Consider the following 24,469-nt stretch of genomic DNA (forward strand, 5'->3'; position numbering starts at 1 on the left):
CGCTGCGTAGGCGCCGGAAAATCGATGCGCGTGTTACGCAGGGATGAGATAGGGGCCTTGTTTACGAATCATAACATTGTCCGCACGTCTAGCTCATCTGAATCTCACCCTATAAGGATATAGCTATCATTGCATTGAAAAACACCCGCACCCGACATCTCTCGCCTGCGTGGATACGCGTGAAGCCCGATGGGAATAAAAAAAAAATTGTTGATAGTTTTTTGTTAAAAATCAATTTTTTCTATAACAAATGTTAATTTTTTGGATTTTCATTTGTAAAAGATATGCATCTTATAAAGAAAAAATACACAACTTGCAAGATTTCAGGATAGTGATGGAGTGGTAATTGTCAATTACAATTCCCGGAATTCGTAACTATCTATTCAATGGACGACACTGACGACACTCATGCTTGCAGACAGTTATATGGCGTCCAATTTTTTACTTTATTTTTGCCTGGTGTTTGGAGTAACAGTTTCACAAACCACAATTCAACCATTTGGTGAGTATTTCATCGATTTAACTACGTTTCTCAGGGTCGCATAGTGCGGTGCGTGTTTCAGTTCGTTTCGCTCGTGTGAAACACATGCCATGTAAACAACATTCACATTTCGCTTATATGCTCACTCCTTGATGTAGTTAACTATTGTTTTATGTGAAATTGTAAATGTCTGGAAGTTGTTGTGCAGGTTGGATATCAAAATGCTCATGTATCTACATTTAAACTTGATTATTTTTGGATGGGTGTGTCCTGCAACATTTTGCAGTAAGTCCTTACATATCATCAAATTGTATGCTTAGAACATTTAGCATAATGTGTGCTGTGCCTTTTTTGTTTTTAGTAATTGTATATAGCACGACAACATTGTGGCAAGAAATTCCTATCCTTTTTTAATGATGCCAAGGTGATGCATGGCTTTGCAAGTGAAGCAGATACCTATCTATTCTAAATGTACAAGTAAGATGTAATAAGTGCTGTTAAAATACTCAGAGGTTCCTCTGCAATGTTGTTTTATATTATTTTCATTAACATGCTATCATTGTCTTTGAATAAGAAGAAATGTAGGTACCTATAGTGTTTCGGAGCGCCATACCAAGGTATTCAGTGTTGGTGTGAATGCTCATTGCATGTGAAAAGCTCCCTTGAAAGGAAAAAAGTGGTCTTCTAGGTTATATTTCATTAACATCATTTAGGACATAATAGGTGTCACTGGGTTCAAGCTGTATGTAGATGACCATTAGATGCAACATTTTTTTTACTTGATTCATACTTGAAAAATTGATTCAAGAATGAAGCGAAGAACCAACACATTAAGTAGCTTATTTGACCCAAACTCCACAGATGCATATGGTAATAAGTATTTTTGCTAATGCCATGATTGAATCTTATTCATCCAGAATCAAACATAATATATTTTTGATGGCATATTTATATTAAGATATTTCCTTGTTTCAGTATTCTTGCCCATTCATATTTTTGTTATTCCTCTTTGAGAAAAGTCTGTTGTACTTGAAAGAGGGTATCCAATGGAATACTTTTGAAACTTGTAAGCACATTCAAACAATTTTGCTGGCAGCTTTTCATGCTTATGTAATGGAAATGAAACTCAAAGTGAATAAGTGAATCAGTGATTAGGTGCCATACCAGTTTGGAAGCCTTTCTGCTGAAGTGTGATATAAATGCAATTACTATTCTTCACCCCTAAAACACCTTTAAGGACACACTGTATACGAATCTGACCTCCAAGGAACTAGTTATAGGTACCCAAAAACTTTAATGTAACATTTAATGAGATGAAACACACTATATCAATATAACTAGACTTTTCATAGAGATTGGTTTTAACTGTTCTATCTGCACAGGCTTCCTACATAGTTTGACTCCAATGAGCTACCTTCTTTAACCTGTGAAATACCTATATAATTTAAAATGATAGCAGATATAGCTCTAAAATAAATGAGGTATTTTACATGAGTCATCAATCTTACTTTAGAGCCTGGCTCCTGAATAGGAAAGTTACTTTGCATGTTGCTGTCATATTGTGTCATGCTAGCTTGTTTTGGCAAAGTTCCACTTGTCTGGACTTTTTTGCCATTGTAGCTTTACAGTAATTGTGATCTTATGTTGACTGTGCTATTATTGTTTTTACAGAAAGTCCACCTACCTCAGATACATTGAAGGGGCTTGATCCAGGGCAAGGGGATGGGAGGACATCCCTACCTGGCCGACCAGGTGAGCGACCTTTGATGCAGACATGCCATGATGGCCATACTGGTTATTTGTTAGGACAGAAGGTTATAGATGTGATGTTCAAAATGCTTACTCTGAAGCATGGACACTGACGAATTGGACAAACATTGGGCAAATGGTTTCATGGGATTAATTTCTCCTGGAATTCAATGATTTGAATGCATAATTTTTATTAATGAAAGCTTATTTGTCTAGTGTCAACATTGATCTTCATTCTATGCATAGCATCCTTGCTGTTAAGTTTCACTGAGGTTATCACAGTTTGCCTGTAATTCTGCTCAATGAGCCGATCATTGTCCTGCTCATTGTCCAGCGGCTGGTCCGCCGCTGGCAGCAGTGGCTAACTGAACTGACCGCTGCCCCGCTCTCCGGTAGCCGGCCCGCCGCTGACGGACGATGACGACCTGACGCTGGCCCACCGGCGGGCGCAGGCCACGGCGCCGCCGCCGGCCGCGCCCAACCGCACCGTCATGCACTTTGTGCGCGAGCCGCACAGTCAGCTGGTGGCCAACGGTGCGCGCGCAGAGATGACCTGCCAGGTCAGCGTCTCAGGCGTGACCATCCAGTGGCTGCGCGCCGGCAAACCGGTGGAGACCAACCGCCGCAAGATCGTGCGCGCCGAGGACGGGGCGCTGGTGATCACCAAGGTGCGACGCAACAAGGGCGACGACGGCACCTACCAGTGCAAGGTGCTCTCGGACGCCGGCGCCATGCTCTCCCAGCCGGCCAAGCTGACCATTGCCAGTGAGTACATGCGGGTTTGTGTAAACGGGATCGAGTCGAGTTATTTGTCGAGTTGAGAGCTACCTGAACTCCGAAGCTGTTAAGAAGCTATTCTGGGTACGAATGTTAAGGTGCAAGCATTATAAAGTAGCTACCTGCATAATTCCTTGGTTAGTTCTCCAGACCCATGGTCTTGTCACCTTCATGCAAGTGCTGATATAATACACTCCTCCCCTGTCCATTTTGTCCCTCTCGTCCCGTCCTGGCCCCCTCTGCTGACCCTCCGCCGCCTCTCCCATCTCCAGGTATTAAAAGGAACTTCAGCGTGTGGCCGTCGGACCAGAGCGCTCCGGCCGGCGGCGTGGCCGTCCTGCGTTGTGTGATCGACTCAGTACCGCCGGCACGTATCGAGTGGATGAGAGACGGAGAGCCGCTGCCCGTCAACAGCTCTGAGCGGCTCTCGGCAGACGTGGCCGGCCAGCTGAGCATCCGACCCGTCACTGCCGAGGACGCGGGGGTGTACAGGTGGGTGCAGCGACGCAGAGGGAGCAGGCCTATGAGGTAGGAGATATATGGAGATGGCATGGAGGGTGGAAGCTGGGTCCATAGTGTTGGGGATGTCAGTTGTCTGATCACCAGTGCAGAGTGCAGTCGTCAAGCTGCTGTAACAGCCACCACATTTATTGAGAGCCGTTAATGGGGGGGGGGGGACTATGGATAGGGGAAGCTGGCCAGACTGCTGTGAATGTACGGGAGCATTTGCAGCGCGCATTGCTGGTATAATATGTTGAAAAGCTAACCCACGTCACTCGCCTACCCCAAACGGCGGACTGCGTGCCCGCCCCACACCACGACTATGACTAACCGACCCCTGTCCTCCCTGCAGCTGCGTGGCCTACAACGACATAGCGAGTCGGCAGCGTCGGAGCGACTCGGGCACGCTGACGGTGACGGCCCCGGAGGCAGAGTCTCGCGCGCCGCGGCTGATGGGCCTGCCACCGCCCGAGCACAGCGCGGTGCGCGCCAACTACAGTCTGGTGCTGCCCTGTGTGGCCGACGGACACCCGCTGCCCAGCGTGCGCTGGACACGTGATGACGGTGAGAGACCTGGCGGGAGCGGGGCGGGGGTTGGTCAGTGGGAGTCGGGAGTTGGGCTGGATGGTGAGGGCGAGAAGCCGATGTGGTTACTATGTCGATGAGTGTATTCACACTGCATTGTGCAAACTTGTGATTTATTTTGTTTGTTGGTGATATTGCTCAGGGGAAGTGATGGATCGGAATAGCTTCGCGCTGACTGATGGGGATATTTTGATGTCAGAATTTCGTCAGTACCGACACGCCTGTGCTGTGTGAGTTAGTCTGACTGGTCTCGTTCCTCTCCAGGTCTGCCGGTGCCGTCCTCCGCAGTAACCAGCGGCGGCAGCCTGAACCTGACCACGGCGCAGCTGGCGGACGCCGCCACCTACACGTGCACGGCCACCAACGCGGCCGGCCAGGCGAGCCGACGCACCACCGTCGAGGTGCTGGTGCCGCCGGTCATCACCTCGGAGCTGCCGGCGCTCAAGGAGCTGCGGCGCGGCTGGATGCTGCGCATGCACTGCACAGCCGACGGCTGGCCGCCGCCAAACCTCAGCTGGATCAAGGACGGCCACCGACTGACGCCGGACGCCACCGGGCGCGTGCGACTCGACGACGGAAAGCTGAGTGTGGCCAACCTGCAGTCAGCCGACTCGGGCATCTACCAGTGCGTGGCGTACAGCAAGGCTGGCTACACAGCCGTGGCGGTGCACCTGATCACGGGCTCGGCGTCGCCCTCGAAACAGGTGGATCCGCCCAGTCAGCTCGAGGTGTCCGAGATCACCAGTCGCACGGCGCGCCTCACGTGGTCGGTGGATGACGACGCGGAACACCTGGCCTACACCATCCACATCCGGGACCTCGGCGGAGGTGAGCACGGTCGGTGGACCGCTGGGATCGGTGGGGGACCGTGGGAGGGGACCGATGGGGACGGAAGGCTCGTGAACCTGGTTTGGGTAGGTGGCCGGTGGGGCTATACTGCCTGCGCGCGAGCTGGATGAGATGTAAGATGCCTATGATGATGTGGATGTATAATGGTGCCTCATGCCTGGCCGTGTATCGCAGTCATAGTCGTCAGCGCGGAAAATAGGGCTGGTTAAGTAGCTACTGCTCCTTAGTTCATACTGTGTACCAGGCACCTGGTTCATATCGTCGTTTGTAAATCTGGGCCGCTGGATAGTCTGGTGGATCTTGCTAGGCTTCTGCTGGTCTGTGCCCTTCAAAATGTGGCAGCCTGATGTCATATTCGTACAGCCAGCCTAGGCACATTCTGTGGAGGGAAACCAGTCTGAATGAGCCTGGTCACTGCCGTTGCAGCATACCGAGCTAACTGTGTGTCTCCTCCCCTTGCCGCTGCTTGGTGTCCGAGTTCGAAGTATGACCTCCGCTCTCTTCCTGGCAGTGACTCCGGAGAGTCAGCAGGTGGTGGCCGAGATGACGCACGTGGTGCGCGACCTGCGCCCCTACACCAACTACTCGGTGTATGTGCGCGCCTACTCCACCGATATGGCCTCCGACCCCTCGGAGACGATCGAGTTTCGCACGGCAGAGGACGGTACGTACTGGATGGACGGCGCGGCGGACGGTGTGGGGTACTGACTACTGAGCTCTGTCCGGCCGCGCAATGCTAGGACGTGTTAATGTGTTTCTTTCTACCTGCTTGTGTGCATGAACATTTTCGACCCTTTGTGAATCGATTCTTTGGTGAAGGTCCTAGGTCCTAATGTGTTTGTTTCTACCCTTTGCGCATGGACTTATTTAATCCTTGTGTTTCGACTCTTTGGTGAAGGAGAGTGCATGGACGCTATGCTTGGACTTCGACATGTCGCGTATGATGGATCTAATGGTGTACTGACACCTCCATTGGCGCTGTAGTCTATAATATCCAGCAGGCTGCTGAATCGGCATCATTGCTTACACGTCTGATAGTTGGGTAAGCCCTGACTTCCGTGGCGGCCTGCTGCGGGTGGAGGGTTTTGACCATATGCTGCATGTTGGGAGGGCTGGGTTGCGCTGATATTCTATAGGCTGTCTCGGTCAAATGTCAAGCCAGAGCCACACACCGGGTGGACCAGCACTCTGATGTGGTCCGTTCCGTATGGTAGGGTATGGAATATGGATGAACCCATAATTGCTAGTTACATGTGTTCCTTGCTGCGCGTGCGTGTCAAGGTATCGGCGGTAGCTGAATTAGAGGGACACGGCTATCTGAATTCTGAACTGACGCTATACCCGCTAACGGGAGATATATTGTCCAGGTTTGTGAGGGCTACCACGATATTTAATAAACACCGAGTAACTACAACATGTTTGCAAATGCTCAGGATCAGGTTTTTTTCAAAAGATGTTGAACTTTATCCCTTTGGCTTATTGTCGGAAAGGTCACAAATTTTTATGGTCTAACAACACATTGAAATCAGCTTCACACCTTTTTCAGCCTTCTCAGTCTTTGACTGGTGGAACGCAATTAAGAAAGGAAGTTAAATTCGAACGTTTTGAACGGTCAGACCGACGAGACTAAACCCCGCGGGACATGAGCTTGTTTCCGATCGGCCAACTCTAAATGGTTGGCAGAAGTTAGAAGTGGAGGTAAATCGTACTCGCGTCGTGTAGCCGAATGTGGTCAGTACCACTCAATAGCCGAATTCAAATTATTGGTGGCGGCACCCACCAACCGCAAATCATCCCCGCCAGGAGTCTTATTATATCGAGCGCCAGAGTACCAACTGAGCTACGAGATAGACATGACCCCTGACTTGTGCGGAAGACAACAACAACAACACCAAATGCTTGTGACAGATCAGCTTAGGGGTACAACTCAACAATATTTTACCCGGTCTTGAAGCGCAACTGTAGTTACGTGCTAGCTACTCTATACGAGCGAGGCGGCACTGGAAAGGGTTGTCTCTAAACACTTAACATTTTACTTTTCGGGTCGGTGACAATTCAACGTCAAGTCAATTAATGTCACCATCGAGCATGTTCACGCGTTCATCACCATCAGTAGTTAACGTTTCTGTGTTCCCCGGCTGACACTGATGTGTTACAGTTGTTTGTCTTCGTGGATGTGGTGCTCATATTGCCGTCAGCGACTGACGTTACTCAGCGTTCGACTGTGTTCAACCAATTATGTAACAGTTGTGAACATTACCACCAATGTGACCATGAGCTCGACTGGCCTGGTTGTTTCGCCCAGTGCGATCAGTGCCTAACGCGTCTGCGTCTCTCTCCGACAGTGCCATCGGAGACGCCGCGCGTCACTCTGGTAGCCGTGTCGCCGACCGAGCTGAACGTCTCGTGGGAGGCGCTACCGGCCTCGCTGAGCAACGGCGTCATCACCGGCTACCGGATCAACTCCCAGCGGCACAACGACCCGGCCACGGCCTCGATGGTCGAGGTCGGCGCCGACCGGCACTCGTTCCTCATCACCGGTCAGTGGCGGGCCGCCGCGGGGACGGGGGTGGGCAAAGTACAGCTGAAAGGCTGGTTATGTAACGGTTCGGGGGAATTTGGGACGAAAGATATAGAAGTTTTATTAGGGATGTCGACTTTTGTTAATTTGTTGGGTTTGTCGGAAATTTGTGATATTCTGTTTATTTATTCATATAAGATACTTTGTCGGGTTTGAAAAGCGTACCAAGTCGGTAACTGCAGTTGCCACTTGACGATATGCTGTTTGACCCCGTGTTTGATCAGCTAGAAGTATGGGATTGGCCATGAACGAGAAGACATTCGTTAGAGGTTAGACCATGCTTAACTTAACAACCTTGGGCGGTACTGCGCGCATTTGTTGCTCTCCCTGTCGTTCCTGACCCGCTCTGACCTCTCCCTCCTCGTCCAATGCGTGCGCGCAGGTCTGGAGCCGGGCCGGGCGTACGACGTGCGGGTGCTGGCCGCCACGCGGGTCGGCTATCAGAATGTGACACGCGGCGGCGGAGCCGGTGAGCTTGCCCAGTGGGTACAGCAGCGGATGCCGGAGCGCAGCCTGACGCCAGTGGACCCGGGCCCGCGGCCGCCGGCCGTCCATCTGGTGGTCAGCAACCACACCACCATCCTGGTGAGTGTGCCGCTAGAAATAGCGGCCGGACCTGCACGGGGTGGTTATGCTGCCAGAGGTCAGCGGCAACCGCGCTAACTAGTCAGCAGGTGATGCTGGTGGCTGGCGCTGCCACAGGGACCGCAGTATCACCGCTTTCTATGTTTGTCCAGCTGATACCCTGGGGAGTAGGCCTAGAAAACACGATTCAAAACTCAAATTGGCCACCTTCCATCGGCCAGTTACCTTCCAAATTCCAATGTCAAGAGAGATTGTTTAACGTGAGTCGAAACCAGGGAGCATTGAATTGTCCGGCTAGTGCGATACTGCAGTCCGTTTGCCCCACGATAATTTATGCTCTGCTTTGGCTGTACTTAGTCTATCTGCTACGCTGTTTGACAGGAATTTATAAGCATTACAGCTGCTGGTACTTGTCGCCAGTTACCTGCGTTAGCTGTGTGCTGCTGGAACCGCGGCAGTGCCCTCACGTCCGCCCGCTGCGTATTTTCAGATATCGTGGGAGATGCCGGACTCCGCTGACCGCCTGCAGGCGCCGCCGGTGGGGTTTAACGTGCTGTACCGGCGTCAGGACCTGAGCTCCGAGCTGAAGGGACCGATCCGACTGCCGGCCGACACCTACCAGTACTACCTCACCGACCTGGGTGAGTACGCGTCCCCTTACTCTTCCCTATCTATCCGGCTGCCGGCCGACACCTACCAGTACTACCTCACCGACCTGGGTCAGTACCGGCGTCCCCTTACTCTTCCCTATCTATCCGGCTGCCGGCCGACACCTACCAGTACTACCTCACCGACCTGGGTCAGTACCGGCGTCCCCTTACTCTTCCCTATCTATCCGGCTGCCGGCCGACACCTACCAGTACTACCTCACCGACCTGGGTCAGTACCGGCGTCCCCTTACTCTTCCCTATCTATCCGGCTGCCGGCCTACACCTACCAGTACTACCTCACCGACCTGGGTGAGTACGCGTCCCCTTACTCTTCCCTATCTATCCGGCTGCCGGCCGACACCTACCAGTACTACCTCACCGACCTGGGTCAGTCCGCGTCCCCTTGCTCTTCCCTATCTATCCGGCTGCCGGCCGACACCTACCAGTACTACCTCACCGACCTGGGTCAGTCCGCGTCCCCTTGCTCTTCCCTATCTATCCGGCTGCCGGCCGACACCTACCAGTACTACCTCACCGACCTGGGTCAGTCCGCGTCCCCTTACTCTTCCCTATCTATCCGCCTGCCGGCCGACACCTACCAGTACTACCTCTCTCTATCTATCCGGCTGCCGGCCGACACCTACCAGTACTACCTCACCGACCTGGGTCAGTCCGCGCTCCGCGTACCTCCCATCACCGGCGGGGCAGAGGCGGGCGAGGCCGACATGGCACCGCTCTGTTCTGTAGCCGAACGTATCAGCTCAGAGTACTGCTTGAGAATAGTCATTACGGCGTGCAGAAATTATTTCTTTGGAACTTTTGTTAGGCTTTTTGCTGAATTGATGTTATTTTGGTAGTTTTTTTTATTTACCCTTTTCACTTTTGGTTCAAAGTGCAGCTGCTGTGAAGCTCCTAAACCCCTGGCGGTGATACTTGTGCGCAGGTGTAAGGAGCCGTTTTTCACTTATAATTCTAGGCGCCATGCTGTCTACTAGTTACTACCATGTGCGTGGCAGGATGCGTGCCGCCTGCTGTGCTTTACGTAGCCGTGACCTATGTGACCCGCGCACCCCTCTCGTCATCTCCTCGTGCCGCGCCCTGACCTCTGTCCGCTCCGTCGTGCAGTTCCCAACACGTGGTACGAGGTGCACGTACAGACGGTGGCGGCCGACTGGCGCACCGCCGAGGCCATCAAGACCATCTCCACTCTGCCGGTGGAGGTGGGAGGCGAATTCGAGCTGGAGCGGCCCGTGCTCGAGCCGCCAGTGGCGCTGAACGCTGAGGCTCTGAACGCCACGGCCGTGCTGTTCAAGTGGCAGCGACCGCCGAGCGCGCGCGCCATCCAGTACTACACGGTCAAGTACCGACCGATCAACTCGGACAAGGGCCAGCCGGTGCTGCTGAGCAGGTGAGAACGCGAGGTGGAGGCGGTGGGCTGGTGGAAAGAAGGTGGGTGGAGGGAGGGAGAGAGAGCTGAGCGGAGGGAGGGATGGGAGCTTTGAAAGGAGGGAGGGAGCTGAACAGCCAGCCGGCGCTGCTGGGAAAGTGGGGAGGTCGGCTGAAAGTCCGGGCGGCACTGAGCGAAGGAACGGAGAGAGGGGGAAAGGAGAGATGGGGACTGAACGTGAACAACCGGATCGCAAAGTGACATGAGATGCAGTCCTCCACGTTTCAGCGATGTGAGATGCATTCCCCGCCTGTCAGTGACGTGAGATACGTTTCCTGCGGAACAGTTTCGCTGTGCATCATCTGATTCCCATCGAGTTTGGTATGTGGCTGCCGTGACCGCCGGCCGGCCTGCGCCGTCTGACACTGACGTGCCGCCCCTCCGTGTGCCAACAGCACCGACTCGGAGATGACCGTGACCCGTCTGCAGCCGTTCACGCTGTACGAGTTTACAGTGCGCAGCCACGACGCCGACAACACGTACGGCCCGTACTCGGAGGGCAAACGAGTCCGTACGCTAGAGGGAGGTGAGTTCGGAGCGGTGGAGACAGGCGAGCGAGTCCGTACGAAAGAGGGAGCTGCTAGTGAGCTCGTATTCTGTAAGCCCTGTAAGCGAGTGCTTGTATAAAGCAAGCCAGTGCCGCCGGTGTTTTAAGTGAAAATTTATTCATTTCTTAGGCCGTGCTAGTGTCAGCTGTTCTCTAGCCATTTGGTAGTCTGTCTTGGACGGTCATTTGCTGTGCGCGTCTTCAATGTTGATCTGTGATTGTTGTCTACTACCGTTAGGTGTAGATGGTTTCGTCGGGCTGGGACGCAGCTGATGTCTTTATCAGTTGTGTTTCTGCCTGTCCCGTATGTTAATGGTGATAAGGCTCATCTGAGTCCGCGCTCACCTGACCTCGCCGCCCTCTCCGCAGCGCCGTCTCCGCCGCTGAACGTCTCCTGGTTCCCGGTGGACGCGTCCCGTATCCGCGTCTCGTGGCGGCCCCCGCTGCGGCCGCACGGCCAGATCGCCGGCTACCGCGTGTTCTACACCCACGACAAGGATGAGCCGCTGGAGCGCTGGTCCTATCTGGACATCCCGGCCAGCTCCGGAACCAATATGCAGGTACGGGCGCCGGACTGCGTACTATAGGACATGAGGAATGCAGCTCAGGATGGGGCCGGTGGATGTGCTGACTCAGCTAGAAGCAAACCAATTACATTCTGAAAGCTAGCAATTCATTTTTGTATGTAAATTCTTAAACCGAGATTTTGTGCCTGCTAGAGGCAACGTTGAGGAATGGACAGTGCTATGCATGGATTTGACATTCCATCCTTACTGAATCCAACCTTTGGTCGCCTTTTATCTCGTTTTGGCTTCGTGTCTATTCCGTCCCGACTTTGCTTTTGTATTTCATCCAGTCTATACTCGGTTCGCACCCTGCTCCATTCGGGCTCTTAATCTGTTCGTTCGATCAATGTTCCACTCCGTGTCTTGGGTGGCAGCAGCTGTGTGCCTGTTTGCGTCGCTCTGATATCTACTGACGTCTCCCCGTCCCGTCCGTGTCCAGCTCTCGCAGTTGGTGCCCAACCAGCAGTACTGGCTGCGCGTGCGCGGCCGGACGGCGGCGGCGCCCGGCCAGCTCTCTGATATGGTCCGGTTCGAGATCCGCGCGGTGCTGCAGAGTAGCACGCCCACACCGGCACCGGCTAGCCACGGCACCACTTACAGTAAGACCGGGGAGAGTGGGGATAACATGGTGAAACTGGTTTGGGTGGGATGGAGACGTAACGAGACTTTGCTGAACAGCCATCATGTCACTGAGAAGCGGGGAAGCGAGGGGGACGGTGATCCGAGTCTCTACCAGCAGCTGATCGATGTGTAGTATTGTCTGGCCTGCCGCTGTGTCATGTGTTCGATGTGTCATGCTGTGCGTGTGTTTGTTATACCGCCACGGCGTCTGGCCGCGGCTCTATCTCCCGCTGATACTGACCGCATGCCCCTTCTCCCAGCGATCCTGACCGGCGTGCTGCTGCTTGTGGTACTGCTGGCCGGCACGGCGCTGGGCCTGTTCTGCCACCGGCGGCGCCGGCGCCGCGGCCGGCAGCGCTCCTCGGCCGGCGCTGTCTCCCGGCCCCACCTGAACGGAGCAGCCGGCTCCGGCTCCGGAGCGGCCGGCGCCGCCGCCGGCTCCGATCACGTGGAGATGGAGGTGCTGACGCCGATGCTGACACACGTGGCGCCCGCCGCCGAGCACCAGTTGGACACCAAGGTGAGCGTCTCCATGGGGCGGCAGCGGGTACCAATATTGCCGTATATGTCAGATTTCGGTCACAACTCGCAATGTCAGCCAAGAACCCGGTGTTGTGCGTTTGGCGTAAGCCCCCCCCCCCCCCCCCATGTGTCCGCAGTCTGCTATCACCAATATTCTTTTATTTAGATAACTAGCGATGGGAGTCGTGTATAGTGGTGCCTGACTAGTGACTACACAGTTTCTCTCCCGCATACAGTCTGCGTTATTGTGCATAGGTCTTATATGATGTATTTAAGCTGCCGGCCGGTCCCCAGGCTTAGTGTATCGCTGACGGTCCCTCCCCTCCCCCGCCTCGCGCAGGGCGGCCACCCGACCACCAAGCCGGCCAACGGGCGCGCCAACGGCTTCGTCCACCCGCTGTACCTGAGCACGGACCGGCTGCGGCGCGGCTCGGGGGACGCCCACAACGAGTCGCGCGTCGGCCTCATCAACAACAACTCGTCCGTACTGAGCAGCGGCAGCGGCACCGCCGGCGGTGGAGAGCCGCCGCCCTGAGCCGCCGCCGCCGCCGGCCTCCCGCCGAGAAAACCAACCGCCAACGACGCACACCTGCATATACTTTGAAACGAAACGGGTACTTTATTTGGAGATCGTCTCTGCGTGTCTGTGTTGGTGTGTGTCCGTGTGGGTGTGGTGTGTGTGTGTGAGTGGGTGGGTCGGATGCTCGCGTCTCGCGGCGGTCCGGCCTGCCCGTGTGTGTGTGTGTGTGCCGTGTGCGTGTGTTACCGTTGTGTTGAAGGCGGCGCCGGTCCGGTGCCTCGGCCCGGCCGGCCGCCAGAATCGCGCCTCGCAGCTGTCAATGGGCACCTTTTTACCTCTTGTTTTCTGTCGTGTTTATGTGTTTAGCGCCGTTGACCTGTTATTTTAGGGGCGCTGTCGGGCTCTGACCAGTCGGGTGTTTTTAGTTGTGCCGGCGCTCGCCGTCGTCTGTCGTCGCGCTCGGTGCCGCCGCTGTCCCAGACAGGCAAACAGACACACAGACAGCCCACTACTTCACTTAACGCGCGTTTGGTTCTTGGTTTAAGTGCCTTGTTCCGTACAAGGTCGGTCGTGGCACTGTTCAGAGGCCAAATCCCCAGTCGCTCCATTAGCATCGAGTCGGGGCGCGGCCGCGTCGTCGCCGCCGCCGCCGCCGACGTCCGTTTGTAGTATCTAGTCAGAGACGTGCCGTGGTGCGCCCGCCACGGGCCGATCGGGCCAGCTGCAGGGCGGCCGCCGCCGGCTCGGACCGTCACCGGCACCGCCCCTCCTCCGGCCGCCAGCGCCGGCGCCTGGACCAGACTGCAGCGCGCCAGTGCAATCGAACGACAGCCCGGGCGCGCGAGACCGAGTGACTGAGCGTACAAGTGGGCCGCGAGCGGGCAGAGCGCGTGCGCCGCGCGGCCCCCACCTCCGACCTCGACCTTCCCAGACAGTAGGCCACTCTCTGAATACTCCGGCGGCTGCGGGCACCACCCGCGGCCAGCATACCTCGCAACCATGTTCGGGTTCTCAGAGGCTCACAGTGTGCGCGCGCGCGCGCGAGCGAGCACGCGGCGGCGGCTGCTCTACCTCAGGCGGTGCGCCCGACCCCGCCCTCTGCCGCCCCCCACACACGACTGCGAGCCAAACAGCGCGCGTGCCAGCGAGTGCGAGTGCGTGTGAGACAGTGCGTGCGCGAGTTTGTGTCGCCGGACGATCGGCGTCTGCCTCCATAACGCGGCCGTGCTCCATACCGGGTTGACGGCCGCTCGCAGCCGGCGGCCGGCGGCCTCATTCCCGACCAGCGTTCAACAGTGCGTCCCAGAGGTGTGTGTGCGCGTGTGTGTGTCTGTGTCTGTGAGCGAGTCGAGGCGACAGCAAGAAGCGTGCCAGCGTCTGACGCGGCGCGACCGGCCGGCGCGCTGCACATAATAAGCGGGTCTCGGGCGGCGGAGTCGCGCTCTGTTAGTCGCTTCTGTAGCATTTATAGTAGGTGGACTGCTCACGCGTGCTGGCCGGCCGGCGCTCCTGGCGCGTGTGGCCGCGGCTGGCAAAGCGCTGCGGCCATTCAGTACAAACGTACGACAAGCGAGCCCCAGGCCGAGTCGTAACTGTTATACGGGCATTTGTATCCTTACGTGGCGCGTCGCGCGTGCGTCTCGTGTCCTCGGCGGCCACTGGCTCCTGGTACCTGGATCGTGTGAGAGACAGCGCGCGAGCAGCGCCGGCGCGCTGTCGGCCCGCGGCGGCGGTGCAGTAGTGCTAGTTGCGCCGCCCACCGGCCGGCCGCTTGGATGCTTGTGACCGGCTAGCTTGTGTGTATGCGTGTGTGCGTGCGCGCGGGTGTGGGCCTGCGGCGGGCGGGCGGAGGTGCGTGGGCGACGGGCGCGCGCGCCCAGCCTCTCTCAGCCACCGGTCGGGGCGGCCGCCGTGCCGCCCCGCTCCTCTCTACCTCAGGCGACCGTTCAAGTGAGCAGCGCACCCGGCGCCACGCGCCGCCCGCCCGCCCTCCGGCCGATGCCGCGCCCGGTCCCAGACTCGGGCGCGGCAGATTGTTGCGTGCGTACAGCATACCCATAGAAAACCTCGTTGGGACTCTCTTTTTACATGCCTAGATATTAAACTGTTCTATACATATTGTTATTTTCTTTAAAAAATGCAGTTGTAATATTCAACAATATTTGTAATTTTTGCCAATTGTACTGATATTTATGAGAATACAAATGTATGTACAAGCTAGTTGCCGTGTTTTGTCTATGTTTTGTGTCGTCTGGGAGAACCAGATTGAAGAGATCTGAAACCGCTTATGTTTTGCCTCCTTTTCACGCTTGTTAGCACTCAATCCCACCCTTCAGCAGCTACCAAGTCCTAAAACAGCACCAGCTGCTGCAATGGGTCGCGGGCTTCAGTAACCAGTCGCACAGCTCTTATCTTGAGGAATCTTGCTATCAGTCCCGATTTGGGGGCTTCCAAATATTCCCCATCGTGGAATATTGCCATAAAAATGGGATACTTTTTGGGCAACAAAATAAATCATTTTTGTTTCACTTTAGATCATGCTGACTATTCTTTCATGACTTAGGTACTTTGCCTGTCGACCCTTCATAACGCCAGTTTCTCTGACGTAAAATGCTTATGACGTCATAGATTCAGAAAGGGTGCGTTTCCAACGTCGAATGCTAGATATAAGAGATCCTTGGAACAATCTGACTTTCGTTGGTGTGTGTGTGAGGCAGTTGTGGATCGAGAAGGAAATCAATTAATTAAAGTTAAAGTAGATTAAAAGGGACTTAGCCTGATTGTAGTCCAGCCCAGTACAACAAGTTACAATCATGGGCTCACTTATCAGGAGTTTTCTGGGCCCAGAGTTGTACAGGGTGTACAAGACGGATACCACCGCAGTAAGTTAAGATGGTTATGTTTTTGTGTGTATAACGAATCTAGCATGATATCAACAGTTTTTTGTTTTGGAACATAGTTTTGAAATTAATCATGAAGTTAAATAATCGCCAGTTGTTAATTTTATTCCTTATTCCGAGCCAGGGTACAGCAAAAAAGAAGTCCGACGTAACTTCTCATGCGTCAAATTCAGTGCATAGCGGTAGCTGAATTTTTCGGTGCAGGGCGGCCACATATTTTGTTTTTGCAAAAGATGGTCATCAAACTTAGTTGGCACGCTAGTCAATCTAGCAGCAGATTCGCCCTGCGGGCAGCTCTAGAGAGATTTCGGGATGAAACGTCCCCACCCTCAACCCTGGTCGTCATGTGCTCGAACTGGCGAGCCGCCCTAAGCCCACTCAGGGCAGGAGCAGCCGCCCAGGTGAGGCCTCAACCCTCGGCATAGAGATAGGTATGGAAGACCTTGTTGAACATTGCAGAGTGTCATTAAGTGATACTGCAGTGGGCAGGAGCCCACTGCTGTATCAAGGGGAATGAGAGTGCGGACAACCTGGCAAAACAAGCAGATGCCCTGCCCTTAAACGCCCGCTCGCTGACCAGGGCGGTTGATTGTGCGGCCTCGCATCAATGGCGTGACAACAGTAACTGGTCCGAGTCACTATTTAAGCCGCTCCTCGGGAGCACGCCGCTGCTGGCGCTGCTCCCTATCCCCGGAGAGGACCGAGAGGACGCCGTTTCGGTGCACCAGATGAGGGCGGGCCACTGGGGCCGCTTGCTCCAGTATGTGCTTCGAATCGGCTGTCTCCACTCCGCAGTGTGCCAGCAGTGCCCAGACTGGCCCAGACAAGCGTTGCCCCGCGGCGCAGAGGCTGATGTGCCGGAGCACGTGCTACTCCGCTGCCCGCCCTCGCTGGTGCCCGCCCATCCTCGAACACACCGCTCCGACGATTTTTGTGGCTGTGGAACTTCCGACTCTGGCCTTGTTTTCACGGCACGACACTAAGCGACAATACGCTAAGCGTATTGAGGTGTTGGGTTTCCATGGAAAAAAACTTATTCGGACGCTCAAACATGGGAGGGGAGAGCGTCCAAGGCCCCAGAACACTTTGTCTGGTTGATATGGCCTTGATTGGTAGATGTGCACATGTGCTTTATATAAAAGTGGCTTAATTTTGGCTCAAATAGGCACCCAATGTTCGGCGCTCGGCAAGTCATGCAGAAAGTTAAGCGCGAAATCGCCTGCGCCAACTTTCGGCTCAGTAGGGTCTCACAGGCGTCCGGCGTAGTGTACCTATGGGTGTTTTCCAGTCTAGCCTTACAGTCTGCTCAGGTTGGTAGGGCCATTGGACTCCCACTGGTGATATGCCCAAGTTCGAGTCATTACATCTCGATGAGTGATACTCACTGAGGGATGGTCTGTTGATGGCCCCCTGTGGCAACACTTTGAGCCATTACTGTGGCAGTTGGCTTCCAGGGTCTTACGGCGAGTTTGGCAGGAACGGGTTGGGGGGTGTGGGGGACGAGGGGTGGAGGAGAAGCAGGGTGCGGGCGTGGCGGGATGGTCGCAGAATCGTGAACTTCGGACAAAGAAATGCGGACGAACCGTGACGAGAAGCTGCTTAGGTACGAAAATTCGCGGACAAAGATTTGCGAGGACGAAATGTGGTGGACGGGATGTGCGAAATCATGGTTTTTTCCATAGGCAATGGAGCTGTCGTGCATAGACAGCACATCTCGCTAAGCAGTGATGTGAGGCGAGCTGCAGTAAAAAAAACCCTGAAGGCTGTTTTTTTCAATGCTGAAAATGGTTGTATGCAATGCATGGGAGTAGACCGCCCTGCCTACATTCAAGCTGAAATTGTGTCTTCTGCTTTCAGGGTTTCCAATATGTTCCAAATGCAATGGAGAGTTGGGGAGACAGGATCATCTCGTTCGTAAGTGACAATTACTATTCTCGCATTACTTATGATTTCACATTTCATTGTAATTCCTTTTTAGCATAAAGTTTGCTATCGATGTTAGATAATATCAGCCGTTTGTCTCAAGGATAGTCCTCCATAGCTATCCTTCTAAGCACAGCTCAATTATCTCTTCTAATTAATTCCTTTCCCTGTCACGCTCTACGTCCTCCTCTACCCTGCTCAGGTGCGTCTGTTCTACAAGACCACTGTCTGGACGTCACCGCTGGTGGGCGCCTACCTGCTGTGGCGCGGCTACCTCTCGGTGGATGGCGCCGCGTCTCTGGTGCGCTTTGCCGGCTGGCTGGGCGCGCTGGCGGCCGGCGCGGCGGTCCTGCGCGCGTTCGGCCGCATGGCCAACCCGCAGTACCGCCTTTTCATGGAGGTACTGGGCGGTGACGCCACCGACCCGGAGCGACGTCGACAGCTGGCCGGATACGACTTTGACATGGCGGCGTGGCCGATCGACTTTGCGGCGCAGGGGTGAGTGTGGGTGGTAAACAGCGATAATCTGGGGCTGGAGTGTGCTCTTCTGGGGCTGGTTGTGATTGTGGTGTCAGCTATATGTCTATCACGGTATAATTATTGTAGGCTCTCGTCTGTGTATGTGCTGATGTTTTGTGTCTAACAGCGTGTTGTAGTCCTCTCCAGCGCCGCGATAGCCGTACCTGACGTATCCTGGCAACCGGCATTACGGTGGAGGACCGACCTTATCCGAATGTTGACGCGATTATTAATGTCTACCAATACCGACAGTGCTGGAGGACCCCGACCGCTGCTTGCTCGAGGCTCACTCTTAACCGTCTGCCTGTACCGACAGTGTGCTGGAGATACCGGCTGGCGGGGAGACCCTTACCTCCTGCCTGTACCGACAGTGTGCTGGAGATACCGGCCGGCGGGGAGACCCTGACCTCCAGTCTCAGCGACGAGGGTCTGCTGGGCCTGCCGACCCGCCTGCTCACCTACTGTGTCGTTCACACAATCGGGCGCCGCCTCATGTACCCCGGCAGCATTGGCTTCATGCGCTCACTGCTCGGTAGGTGGGTGGAGCGGCGGCGGGCCGTGAATAGCACGGCCAGTCACAACTAGTATCAGTATAGTTTTGATAATAATGTTGTCTTGTGCGCGATGAACGAATGGATCTAACATTTATTACAAGGTGCTAATATCTGCCTTTGAATAGCAACATGTCTGAAAGGCTGGGTAAAATTAGCTTCAGTCGCGTTGGGTCGCAATGATGCCGTAATAGTACCTAACCGGTTAAACACGGGACGATCTCTATCAGCCTGTCTCATGCGGATCGTTTGTGCTTCCGCCAGCGCCGGCTCTTCTGGAAGGCCGCACCCGCCTGGTGGAGGAGCTCGGTGGCAAGAGGCACGCGCTGCTCGCCAGAGACGGAAACCGCATCGACACCATGTTCGTGGACCGGCGCAGAGATGGGTAAGGGCCATAGTATTTATCTGTAAGAGCGGCTCTTACAGATATTAGTGACTGGATAATGACACCTGACTGGTCACCGCTCACCCTGACGTACGATTAGGGGCTCTGTACGGACTTGTATGGAGCAGGGTCGGCCGGTGGAGTCTCCGTGATTGGATCATAACTGGTGCAGTTGGCAAACCTCGTCCTATCCGCCTTAGATGGGTTCCGTCGTTTTCATCTGGTTCATTCCTCCCATCTCTTCCCCTGTGTCCTATTAGGTCACATCTGTCTCATCGGCCATATTGTGTTCTATCTTCCCATCTCCATCCTATCTGGTCTCATCCTGCCATCCCGTTCCGTCTCTGTCATTCCCCCTCCCCCTACCGTTCGATCTATCCCGTACCATCAGCTGTCCCCTCCGTCTCGAATTCCTCCCCATGGCCCCTGTCCCTGGGCTGGTAGTGTAGTCAGCCGGTCACAGGCCATGTGTCCTGTCGGCCGACGGTCCCTGGTGAGTGCTCACGCTGTACGACATCCCGGCTAGCCGTGGGAACAACAGGTCTCGGCTCACTCAGGCTGACCGGCACGGCGGAGCGTGAGAATGCAATATGCATGTGGGTCAGTCGCGTCGTATCGTGACCGAACAGCTCAGAAAACCGGTCAGCCGAGCCGGGCGCGATGGTATTGTCTGGCGGTGGGAATTTTTGGTCGGCATTCCAGGGATGATGCGTAGCTTTGACCATATATGGCTGTGTTGTGCTGTGACGGGTTTGTGACAGCTGTAATATTCGAGCGAATGGCTGGGAAGTTTGATTTGTCATTGATATGACCGAATCGATGACGCTTTTTTCATGATCAGTATCAACAAAACGAAGCCTGCATACTTGACTTTTGAATGCCGATTTAGGTTGCTTTGTCCTCCCGTATATGCGTTATTTTTTTACGTTTAATGTAAATTTGTTCCCAGTCGTAATTCTTTTCCATTACCTATATAAAAAATCCTCCAGTTACACTTGAATTTTCGGTCATGTGTGATGAAATTGGTGCCATGCAAACCAATTTCGTGCACCAGCTGACGATCAGTCGGTATTAACTGAAAATATATGCTGAATTGCTGACCCACAGCACAATAAAGTTGCTTAGAGATGCATTACACATCAATGATGTGTCCCCTTTCTTATTATGCTTATCTGCTTGGTTTGCCCCACAGGAACTCGCCCAACGGTAAAACACTGGTGATCTGCTGCGAGGGAAACGCCGGCTTCTACGAGATCGGCGCCACGTCGGCGCCGCTGGAGGCCGGCTACTCGGTGCTCGGCTGGAACCACCCGGGATTTGCCGGGAGCTCGGTGAGCGCCCCCGCAGCCCCCGTGTGTCTGTGATGGTTGGGTGGAGACTGGGGAAGTCATCGCAACTATATCGCAGTGGTTATATCACTCATTACTCATTCCCTCCCTCGACGACTTCTACATACCTTACACATTAGGTTGGTTGATGTTGACCAACAGCTTAACTAGTCTATCACGGTGAGCGATGGCCCCTCACTGCTTTACCATGTTTCATTCTCGGTCCTTCCTCTGTAACGCTACCCAGAATATTCCCTCCTAGTATTACGCTCTCCACCAGCGGGCTAGGGTGTTCTTGCCCCACCGTCTCCGCACAGTAGCCACAGCTCACGCCCATTCCTTTCCAGGGCGTGCCGCTGCCGGAGAGTGAGCAGAGCGCCATCGCGGCGGTGATGGAGTTCGCCGAGAGCCAGCTCGGGTTCCGCCAGCAGGACACCATTCTGTACGCGTGGAGCATCGGCGGGTACACGGCCTCCTGGGCGGCCATGACGCACCCGGGTGTCGGCGGTGTGGTGAGTACCGACTACCGTCCCTACCCAACAGTACCGGACTGTCCCTGACAGCTCCCGTCCTCCCATCGGTGGCTACACGGCCTCGTGGGCGGCCATGACGCACCCGGGTGTCGGTGGTGTGGTGAGTACCGTCACTAGCGGTAGAAGGCTGTGTAACAGCTCCAGACCTGTGACTCCTACCATCGGCGGGTACACGGCCTCCTGGGCGGCCATGACCCACCCGGGTGTGGGCGGTGTGGTGAGTACCGTCCCTAGCAACATCAGACCGTCCCCAACAGTACCGGACTGTCCCTGACAGCTCCCATCCTCCTATCGGCGGGTATTCAGTCTCTTGGGATGGCCATGGCGTCGGTGGTGTTGTGAGTGCTCAGTGTCAGTGGCCTCTGATCAGTGCGGCCAGGACCGGCCGTTTTCGGTCGTCCTGAGGTCAATGAAGGTGGATAGCAGCGCCCTCGTCGTCTGTATGTTGTCTGGTCTGGGCTTAGTGGTTTTCTGGACGCTGATGACAATAAAGCTGAGGAATTGTTGCACCTTACTCCCTTAAGTCGGCAAGGTAACTAACGGTGTTGCTTGCCGTCCACCGGTCTTTAGCCGGTCTCTAAAAGGTTTGTAAGGTATTATCGCGCACAGTCTGTACCTACTATTAAGAGATGGCATTGTACAGTCCTATGCATTTGGTATGCGTGGTCTGATATAACGGTCAGTGTGTAACGGTCGGCGCGGCGCGCGCCGACAGGTGCTGGACGCCACGTTTGACGACGTGCTGCCGCTGGCCGTGGCCCGCATGCCCCCCTCGTGGAACTCGCTGGTGCAGCTGACGTGTCGCCGTCATCTGGACCTGAACAACTCGCGCCTGCTGCGCCACTACCCGGGCCCAGTGCTGCTCATCCGCCGCTCCCAGGATGAGGTCATCACAGTCACGTGAGTGATGCAGGGGATCGTTGGACTAGATCAGATCACTTCACACTTCAGTCACGTGAGAGATGTGGGGGACCTGAGCTCGCTGAATGAGGTTATCCCCACTACCCGTGTGGCATGTGGGAGGGTGTGTTTGCAGGAACGTAACGTGGGTCGTAACGTTACTTCGTAATATTTCAATGACATGCTATCGTTCGCATGACGTTTTACATTAACTTTTGTTTTATTCATGAAGATATGCTCTCTTTATGGCATGTTCTTAAACGGTATTTTTTGCCTGAACTCGCTCACTTTCGTTAGCACTGATTTTTTGTCAGAACCCTAATCCCCAAGTGATGTCGCACATTGCAGTTTTGCTCATTGTTAACGACATCAACTATTATGTGTGGCGTGTGCTGTATTGTGTCTGCTTGAATGGGCCTGAATCCGGCATGTGGCGGCGTCAGACTGTCAGTCACCGCCCGGCCCCGTACCCTCATGGCTGACTGACGTCTCCTCCCCGGCCGGCAGGGAGGGTGAGGTGGGCACCAACCGGGCCAACGACCTGCTGCTGCAGATGATGGAGCACCGGTTCCCCTCGCTGCTGGACGCCTCCAGCCGGCGGCTGCTCGAGCGGTGGGCGCGCGGAGACGCCGTCATTCAGGGTGAGGCGCGTCCCAAACAGTCGAATAGGCACTAATGTCGTTTTTACCGTGTGTGCAAAGTTACAGTTTATGGGGATGCGCCGCGGTGGTGGTTAGTGTTGGGTTTGTCAGTCTGGATGAGTGTTTTGAAATGTGCGTGGCCGGCGCTCGTAAGAGTAGATGACTTTTTGACTCTGCCTTTGTGTGACCCTGACAGTGGAGATGGTGACTATGTTGATTGTTGTTCTCCTGCAGCGGAGCGGTCACTGTGTGGCCCAGCAGACTAGGATGTGCTTATTGTGTTTGCTTCTGTTCCCGCAGCGAAGGTGGTGACTGCGTATTACCCCGGCAGTGGACGTGGCATTGACCGTAATTCCTGACCATCCGCAGCAGATTCTTGACTGTATGTAATCCCTGACCCTGTCTGCAGCGTAGGTCTGTAATCCCCCCTCCCCTCACAGCGGAGGTGGCGTCTGAAGCCGGCGTTGACGACGAGCTGTGCCAGTCCCTGCTGGCCTCCTACGTGTCGGAACACTCGGCCTCCTACCCGCTGGGTATCGGAGCGGATATGGACAGCGGCACACGCTCCCAGCTAGTCATTTACCTGGTGAGGAATCGCCCACAGCCGCCGCCGAAACACATCACAGTCCGCTGCTTACCTTATTCGCGGCTAGTCCGTGATCTACATGACTAGTGATCTACGTGTTATGTTATGTATGTCCTCTTGAAGGCCTCGGTAATTTTTGCACTGCTGGCGCCCACCGGCTACCCGAAATGTTATCACCATGACACCCCCCCCCCCACCGCTTCGCCAGCGAGTAGTCTAGTATTGTTATTATTTACACGTCCTTGTGGATCAAGGATGTCAGGATGTATCCAAAGAAGACTCAATTTTACAGGTGGCCGGGTTCTAATTCTGACGATTGTACGAATTGCTTCTCCGAGTATTCAGCCATGAGACCAGGTCGAATACCTCCCCTGTGTCTACTAGTCTATCTCGTTGAGAAAATACCTAACTAGGCCCACTCAGCTCTCCACTCCTCCCCCCCCCCCCCGTCGTCTGAGTCGCTCCCGCTCCCATCCGCAGGCGAGTCGTCTGATGATCGAGATGGAGGGCACCCACTGCTCCCCCATGTCGGGCTCCTTCTTCCGGCTGCCGTGGAACCTGCCTCAGGGCACCAACGGCTTCGTCTACCTGAACAAGCCGGGCGACGGGCAGACGGACAACTAGTCGCCGTGTGGAGGAACAGGCGTCAGCTTCAGGTGACGGTCCTCCGCCCCGGCTGGAGAGGGCTAAGCAGTGGCTTGTCTTAGCCGGCGCGGCCGCTGACAGGTTGTGGCGCTGGGATTCCGGTTTGTTGGTTTCTAGCGATCCAAAGGACGCTGGAAGGTCCCGGGATGCGGCTGAGCCAACCCCAGCAATGCAGTCAGACGAGATAATCATATTTAACTAGCGCCGTGGACAGCGACGGTCCTTTGTTAGACCCCAGCCGGTGAAACTGCTCTGCTCCGAGTCGTGTCATGTTAGACAAGAGTCGGTGGCATTGACACTAGCCGTGGTAGGTCTCAGTCACGGATTGTTCATGTACTGAAGCACGGGCTAATTTAAACCATGCCTAGTACCACTAGACACCATTAGGCGTCGCCGTATATATGTTGCTGTTTCCATGTCGGTTGTGGCAACCGGTCGGGCTTGTGTACTCGTTGGGGGGTTTATGTTGCAGCTCTACCGCACCGCGCGGTGGGTGCCTGCTTGGTGGTAGCTGATCTCTCTATGTTCGTGCTGTGTGTCAGTGCACGGCGGCGCAGTGACCGAACAACACCGTGTG

At 54.9% G+C, this 24,469-nt stretch overlaps 2 protein-coding genes across 3 annotated transcripts; both read left to right on the forward strand.

Moving 5' to 3' along the window:
* The first annotated feature begins 32 nt into the window (after nt 1–32).
* On the forward strand, nt 33–15,201 carry LOC122369187 (protogenin-like). 2 transcript variants are annotated; one of them, XM_043343717.1, is made up of 16 exons: nt 33–502; nt 2,153–2,233; nt 2,627–2,995; nt 3,280–3,499; nt 3,861–4,072; nt 4,358–4,921; nt 5,454–5,606; nt 7,288–7,482; nt 7,906–8,108; nt 8,599–8,749; nt 9,884–10,166; nt 10,601–10,731; nt 11,122–11,312; nt 11,758–11,917; nt 12,200–12,459; nt 12,802–15,201. In XM_043343717.1, exons 1-16 carry the CDS (start codon nt 409–411, stop codon nt 12,994–12,996), a joined length of 3,462 nt encoding a protein of 1,153 aa, XP_043199652.1. In that variant the 5' UTR covers nt 33–408; the 3' UTR covers nt 12,997–15,201. The 2 variants fall into 2 exon arrangements, with proteins under 2 accessions (XP_043199652.1, XP_043199653.1); XM_043343718.1 differs by lacking the exon at nt 33–502 and adding an exon at nt 562–766.
* A 469-nt stretch (nt 15,202–15,670) lies between these two features.
* LOC122369193 (phosphatidylserine lipase ABHD16A-like) lies at nt 15,671–24,080 on the forward strand. The gene is made up of 11 exons (XM_043343729.1): nt 15,671–15,863; nt 17,739–17,795; nt 18,007–18,302; nt 18,695–18,855; nt 19,139–19,259; nt 20,452–20,590; nt 20,935–21,099; nt 21,836–22,020; nt 22,528–22,661; nt 23,102–23,247; nt 23,728–24,080. The coding sequence occupies exons 1-11, from the start codon at nt 15,795–15,797 to the stop codon at nt 23,869–23,871; spliced, it is 1,617 nt and encodes a 538-aa protein (XP_043199664.1). The 5' UTR covers nt 15,671–15,794; the 3' UTR covers nt 23,872–24,080.
* Nucleotides 24,081–24,469: the final 389 nt, after the last annotated feature.

The sequence above is a fragment of the Amphibalanus amphitrite genome, unplaced genomic scaffold, assembly GCF_019059575.1.
Source record: "Amphibalanus amphitrite isolate SeventyFive unplaced genomic scaffold, NRLGWU_Aamphi_draft 001014F_arrow, whole genome shotgun sequence".
Lineage (NCBI taxonomy): Eukaryota > Metazoa > Arthropoda > Thecostraca > Balanomorpha > Balanidae > Amphibalanus > Amphibalanus amphitrite.